Source organism: Drosophila ananassae, chromosome 3R, assembly GCF_017639315.1.
Source record: "Drosophila ananassae strain 14024-0371.13 chromosome 3R, ASM1763931v2, whole genome shotgun sequence".
In the NCBI taxonomy this organism is placed as follows: Eukaryota; Metazoa; Arthropoda; class Insecta; order Diptera; family Drosophilidae; genus Drosophila; species Drosophila ananassae.
The window spans coordinates 11,388,574-11,396,067 of NC_057930.1; the positions used below are offsets into that span (position 1 = coordinate 11,388,574).

Sequence of the window (7,494 nt, forward strand, 5' to 3'; positions counted from 1 at the left end):
TACAAAAACTTTAATTGGCAGTAAAAGGTATTTTATTTCAAAATATTTAATAAAAATTTAAGAGTAAAAAGAGTTTTATTATTGTTGCATAAAGATTTAGGAATTGCAGACTTAAAGGCTTAAAAATTTTTATATTTTATTTATGATCTTTCTCTTGTCGATAGATCTTGATCTTGATCGATACGATCCCATAAAGCTTTTATCGATAGATCGGACGTAATCTAATTATTGGCTTTTAATATTCCAACAGTCCTTAAAGCTATAAGTAGTTATATGAGTCTGGGATTAATCTGGTAATATAACTATATTTTAAATCTAAATATGTTTAAAAGTTTGTCTTCTATGTGTTTGTCATCTTATTCCTACAAACAAGCCAATTAAAATAAAAAAAAATCAACTTCCTTTCAATTAATTTTAAGCGGATATTAAACCCCAAAAATAAAGAAAACTTTGTAATGCCGTCATAAACATAATTTCCAGAAGTCTTTCAACGAAAACGCCAGAAACATAAACCTTAACAAAATGCAACCCACTCAACGAGAAGTTGGCTAAAAAGTTGTAACCAATTAAACCCAAAATAAATCCAAAAAGGAAGTATCGGGTAAGCGTGTTTTAATTTTTATTTACGCGACATAAAATGAAAATCAGCCAGGAGCAGGAGCTAAGCATTTTAAGAGCGTTTTAAGAGGCAACCGCGAAGATGGGAAATGCGGAAAATGAGTGGGGGAAGGACAGGCGGTTTAAGGACATGTGGCTTGTGTAAATATGTGTACTTAATTAGGCCAAAAACCAGAGCATAAAACAAAAAAGTGACTTAAATTTTGCTCAAAAGCGCGTGAAAAGTGCGACGCTCATTTTGTAAAATAAACAAATTCATTTAATTACATTTAAGCGACATGTGAGTGCCTTTTACATCCTTTTATATCCTTGGCATGTGCATGACAAATGAGATACAAAAGTGAGATACACGAGTAAGTGTGACAGGGCAGCATAATGAAATTTCGCGCTTAAAGCCAATTGTACCTTTTACACTTTAAATTCAATTCGTGAAGAACCGATATATTTTTAATTTCATCAATTCGATTAAGAATGGAAAAGAAGGAAAAAAATGGCAGAGGGACACGTGCACAAAGGCAAGAAATCAAACGAGAGAAAAAATGCAATCATGGTGAAAATATTTGCATATGCCGTGGCCCCTTTTTCCCGCCGGAAACGGAAGTAAACAATGGCCAGAGACCCGTCACAAAAAGGATGCTCCGCTTTGCCCCGGCCAAAAATGGCCAAAAGGGGCGGCCAATAAAATTTCAGCGAACAATAACGAAAAAAGCGGGAAAATAAAAAAAGCGAGTAAACTGCAAAGAAATAAGTCAAGCCCGAAAGGAAGAAGTGCTTCCCATTGATGATGAAAAATCGAAAATGGATGCTCGTTTTTTTCGATTGTCCAGCCCCCAGCCATTGTTGTTGGTTCGAAGCTCAAAAATCGACCAAAAAATAATCAAAAAAGGACTTTAAATGGTGAAAACAAAAATCAAAACGCTTCGGTCCAGAAAGGACATATTTTGGAAGAGTGTGTACATGGAAAATTATATGTTTGTCAAATAACGTTATTGTTCCTGTCAAAAATATCAAAATATTTGTTAAGAATCAATTATTTTGCAATCATAAATGTAAAAAAATGTAATTTTATTGCAAAGCAAATATTGATAATGAAACTATTTTTAGTGATTTAGACTTTGTTTGAAAAATCCCCTTTATTTTTTTTTACTGATAGTGTTGTTAGTTATTTATTATCGTTCTATTAAAGTCTTAGTTTATTTTGTAGAAACATTCTAAGAGATTATTACCATCAGATAATTTGTCAGCAAATGTAACTCTTAATTGAAGATGACTTTTTCAAAAAGTACAATAGTGCTTAAAAATAATAATTAAAAACTAGTTTTGTTGGCAAATTTCTTCATCACTATTATTTTATCTTATCTATAAGACTGGTAAAGACTATTTTTATATGAAAAGATATCTTTAAAATAAAATAATTTAATAATAACATCTTAAAAATAACTTAATCCTTTTCTGGTCGTTTTACCGCCCAGAGTGATTTCATCTCATTAATCTTAATATTATGAAAGGACACCAAAAAGTCAATAGAGTTCTCAGATATTTCTCCTTTTACGAGAGCATTCCGCTGTGATTCGGTGATCACAAAAGGACTGAGGTTAGTAATAGTGATATTGGCTCGTTTCGACATTGTTCCAGTAATATAAACATCATCTATTCTGAAGTAGGACGCTTTCTGAGCCTCTTCGTAAAGTCTCTTTACAGTATCGGGAGAGTAGATTATCGCGAAACCCGCACAACATTCCGGATAGTAATCGTCAGGGTATTCTTCAATGCTCACATACCACTTTGAATTCGGATTTCGGATTACAGGATTCCGTCTATTTAATCCACAAAACAATAAACTTTCCCTCTTTTGGAGAAAAGTATCGAGCTCATTAGTTGGAGGTTTCGGATCTACGAGGTTTTCGATAAGTTTGCCGGTGTTTATGAATACGTCATCGTCAACTTTTATCAAAAGTTTGGCACTATCGCAATATGTGTTGAACCATTTCAAAACCATTACGTGCTTATAGGTCACATTATCGTAGGAATCTATGAAATTCCCTTGCAGAAGGTCACCAAATAAAGATTGTTCCAAAATCAAGGACGATTGGAGGATAATATTTTCAGATTTTCCGAACGCAAACATAATGCGAAGTGGTGATTGTTCAATGGAATTAACACCTCCCCACGTCTCACGTATCACTGCACGTTTTTCAAAATTTTTCGGAGCGGAGTGAATTAAAATTAGTCCTTTGGTTTCCATTTGGCAAGGTGGCTGCTCAATTATATAGGAAAAATTCGCGAAATCCATAAGGGGATCTTCCTTTCTTTCTGTTTTAAATTCTCGTTGAGGTTCGATGGTTTTTGGGGTATGGTTTTGTTGGTTGCTTATCAGGTGAATCAATAGGCAAAGATTTATAAAAACCACAAAAGCTATTACAATTCTACTTCGAACCATATTTGTAGGTTCTTTTATTATTTTGTTCCGCTCTGGAAAAGGTCCCGAATCCGACTGAGATTTCTGGGCATAACCTTGCACGTTAAGTATGTTTCTATTAATTGGGTAACTTGATAAGAGTGTATTGAACGGGCCAAAATATCTTGATATTGATAAAAAGTAATTTAGAAAATGTCATAAATTTTGGTATTTCCAGATACATACGTATGTATATCTGCCAGGCATGATTCAGACATGACTACAACAAAGAATAAAGATTAAAGGCTAAGTGTCAGTTGTCCAGAATAGTCAGACAATTAAGCGAATTTATGTAATAATAATTTGCATATATTTGCCAACACTTAAGTGTTGCAAATTTTTACACTTGGCCTGCAGCTGTTTCGGCCCAGAGAATGGCAGCCAGACAGCGACACAGATACATAGATACAGAATCAGATATGAGAATATATACAAATACCGGGTATTTTTATCCCCAGCTACCGTTTAAGAGATAGACAATCTGAGATAAGCCTCGGCTGCACTATCGGCTGCAGTTTTGCAATTCAAATTACCAGCCTCAATGGCCAGATATATCGCGATACACAACTGCCAACAAGATATGGAAAATGCGATATGTTGACTTTTGCTGTTGAGCTTAATGTCACGGCTCGAGAGTTGAGTAGGAAACCTATATAACATGTATGTATTGGAACAATAAAATCCATTGAACGTTATTGGCAAGCTATCTGAAAGATTACGCCACTTACTACCACTGATATGAGAGATTGAGATTAAACCTTATCAAGGCTACTGATAACAAAAACTCGTGTGTTTTCAAAATTTTTAATGTCTTTAATATATTAAAATTTGAACAAAATTTAAGTTATTTCTTACAAATGAGAAAAGTATAATACTGATAGGAACTGATTGAGATTGAAGTCTGCTTGGATACTCTGCTTTTCAAGTTCACTTAGTCTAGGAAATATGAACTTGAGTGTCCGTTTAGATAATGCATCACACCCCATATACCAGATTGGCTTTTCATTCAGCTCCGTCCGGCTTCATTGTTGGCCAAAACAGCTGCTGCAACGCATCCATCAAAAGCCAGCAACAGCTTCCGTTCCGAATGGCCAAAAAACAAAGGCCGGCAACAAAGGACGAGGGTTTTTGGCCCCGAGAACATCAGTCAAAAATATGTGCGGTAGTTTCAGGCTCGATTTCCAGCTACTGCCCATTCAGCCGGCGGCATTCTGGAGCCTCCAGAAACTGATGAGGTAAACAATGTCAAGAGCCAGTTGGCCCTCGTGCCCTGCGGGGCCATCGTCTGTGATTTATGTTGGAGTGGGCCAATACGAAGCGAGTTGTGTACTTGACTTGCCATGAATTGGAGATTGCAATTGGGGGGGACTGAGATGTCCGCAAGCATCTTCGGCTCAAACAAGGGCCCAGAGTGATCTCATCTGCATGGGGTTAATATTGTGATGGGAAACCAGAAATTGCATGGCACTCACGGGCACTACCCCTTCCAGAAGAGCATTCATTTGGTTTGGAAAAAGCACAAAGGGACTGAGGTCCGTAATCGTGATATTCGTTCGATTAGACATAATGCCGGTTATGTAAACGTCATCCAAGCGAAAGTAGGGCGATTTCTGGACCTCTTCGTAAAGCCTTCTCACCGTATCGGGGGTGTAGACTATTGCAAAGCCGGGACAAAAGGCTGGATAGAATGCATCTGAATACTCCTTATAACTCACTCGCCACTTGGATCGATAGCTTCGGGCCACTGGATCGTGATTCTTTAAGCTACAAAACAATAAATTGTCTCTTTGTTGAAGGATAATATCCAAGGTCCGGTTATTGGTGGTCGGCTCTAAGAGGTTCTCAATGAGTTCTCCGGTGTTTACAAATATATCATCATCCACTTTTATCAAAAGTTTGGCACTTTCACAGTGAGTATGAAACCATTTCAGACCCATCACATGCTTGTAGGTAACATTGAAGTAGCCATCCAAAAAATTCCCCTGCATCAGGTCACCAAACAGAGTTTGTTCATTCTCCAATGTGGACTGGACGATATCACTTTCAACTTTTCCCAGTGCAAAAATTATACGAAGTGGCGATTGCTCAATGGAATCAGCACTACCCCATGTCTCACGTATCAAGGCACGTTTTTCGAAATTTTTCGGAGCAGAATGAACAAAGATTAGTCCTTTGGTTTCCATTTCGCAAGGTGGCTGTTCCATTATATAGGAAAAATTAACGAAATCCATGAGGTGTTCTTCGTTGCTAACTGATGTATAGTCCCGCATGATGGATTCCACAGAAATAGTTTGATGGGTGTTTATCAGGTAAATCATGAGGCACAATTTGAGCCAAATGATAAAGGCGATTACCATCCGTACTCCGGCCATAATTTGTTGGCTCTTAATGGGTGTATTCCGCACTAGATCGCTGCCCGAATCCGACTGGCATTACGTGGTTATAGCTCGCACCTCAATGTACTTACCCCAAATAATTTAGTAAACTGATAAGCTAGAGTTGAATGGGTTAACAATCTCCCATTGGCTTACCGGGAACTGTTGATAAAGGTTATTGAGCGGAAGAATTGGAAATGCAAGATAAGCGATACCTAAAAATACGTCATATTTATTTAGGATTGTTGAGGGTGGAAACAGATATACAAAAATGGGTGATTGAACTCATACTTTTTCCTAAATTATATATTTTTACTACAAGTTTTTATGTTGAAAATTTGATTTAAATTGTACTCTCTGTATCATATTTAAATATGCATGATTGATTTCCTTCGTCGCACTGACAACTTTCGATTCGGCCATTAGAAAGTTGCCTTTCGCCTGAAAATTAAATGCCAGTTACGTCAATTTTTTTGCAGCAACTGAAGTTTTTTATTTTATTTTACTTTAGTTGTTTTTATTAGTTTCGAGTCGCCTTTTGTTTCGGTTTTTTTTCGCCAGCCTGTTGGCCATAATTTGCATGGCCATGCAAATTGTTAAGGCTTTTCATTTGATCGATGGCAATTGCAACATTGTTGTCCAGATGCAACACAATGCGTGCACTTTTATGCCATATTACGGCAATTAATGCACTTACTTTTTTACATTTTTATTTATTGATAGATTTATTAAAGTGACGGGAATTTGTGGGAATTATGTGGGTTGTCATGGGGAATGTAAGTAATTGAGTGTGGAGCGAAAAAATGAAAAAAATATTATCAATGGGGAGTACTTGAAACTGATTGATTGCAGGGCGAGATAATTTAATTTTAATTTGGGTTTTACTTTTTAATATCTTAGCTTTTAGGGCTTTATAAAAAATATTCAAAGGCCCTTTAACCTTATTGGAGATACTTCCGCATCATTTTTAAGTAAATTGAATGAAAATGTAAAGCATTTTGTGGGCGATTTGTAGTGGATTGTTTAGCTAGTGGCCAACTCCTGCTCTAAATATTTAAATTAACTCAATTTGTCAGATCGTGAGCAGCTCATTGACCTTGACCATTGACAAAGAGTCACAGCTACAAAAATGCTAATCACAGTCGAACCAAGACTGACTCATCGAAATGCAGATGCCGCTGACACCTACTGCGCCTCCCAGCTAGTCCCCAGCTATTTTAACCAAGTTTTTTTTTTATATTTTATTTTCCGAAACCAGTTTGTCATTTATCGACTGCCCTTGAAAACCCAGCGACTGCTTCTGTACGATATTTTTTCTGCTTCGATTCAGCTCATTCACAAGACGATGCACAACAAGTTTATATTTCGATGTTTTCCAGATTTTGATTATGCCTCCTTTACATATATGGATTTAATTGGGCAGTCAGGGTACCTAGGGCAACCTCTGGCGGTCTGTAATTTGTGTCTTCCGAAGACCTTATCAATTTATCAAAAACGAACGCGACCCTCATTCGTCTTGCATCTTATTAAGGGCCACGTTTATTTCAAAACTGACAGCAAGTTGTCAAAATATTGTGACTTGATGAACAACTTCATACGCATGTTTTGTGTGGGAATGCTTGAACCTTAATTAGGCTACACATTATTTAAGATACTTAAAAATAGATAAAGGCCTTTTCTTAAACACTTTCCTAAACAACAATTTAAGAAATTCCCCATTTCAACTTTGATAAATATCCAATAAGGAAGTAAAATGGCAAAAAGTTCTTAAAGTCTCCGGCAGCTGCTTGGCCATTTATCAGAATCATTTTGACCCACTTATGGCCACATTTTCCAATGGCTAAGCAATTCATTGGCCAATTTTCCAGACCATAACAGCCAGCTAGTGTTTAAATCGACTTTGACTTCACCTTTCCCCCGAAAATGCGAAACTTCAAACACATTGGTATCGGCCGGCACTAATCGCATTTTCTTGCAAATTTACTTTAATTGCTGCTAATTTTTTTCATTGCCTAAAAGCTAAAAACAAAAAAAAAAATGGGG

At 36.6% G+C, this 7,494-nt stretch overlaps 2 protein-coding genes across 2 annotated transcripts; both read right to left on the reverse strand.

Annotated features, from left to right (window-relative positions):
- Nucleotides 1-1,616: 1,616 nt before the first annotated feature.
- Nucleotides 1,617-3,180, reverse strand: LOC6502748 (beta-1,3-galactosyltransferase 5). The gene has a single exon (XM_001965268.4). The coding sequence runs from the start codon at nucleotides 3,056-3,058 to the stop codon at nucleotides 2,060-2,062; it is 999 nt and encodes a 332-aa protein (XP_001965304.3). The 5' UTR covers nucleotides 3,059-3,180; the 3' UTR covers nucleotides 1,617-2,059.
- Nucleotides 3,181-3,868: 688 nt separating this feature from the next.
- On the reverse strand, nucleotides 3,869-5,521 carry LOC6503490 (beta-1,3-galactosyltransferase 5). Its single transcript, XM_001965269.2, has one exon. The coding sequence runs from the start codon at nucleotides 5,446-5,448 to the stop codon at nucleotides 4,471-4,473; it is 978 nt and encodes a 325-aa protein (XP_001965305.1). The 5' UTR covers nucleotides 5,449-5,521; the 3' UTR covers nucleotides 3,869-4,470.
- Nucleotides 5,522-7,494: the final 1,973 nt, after the last annotated feature.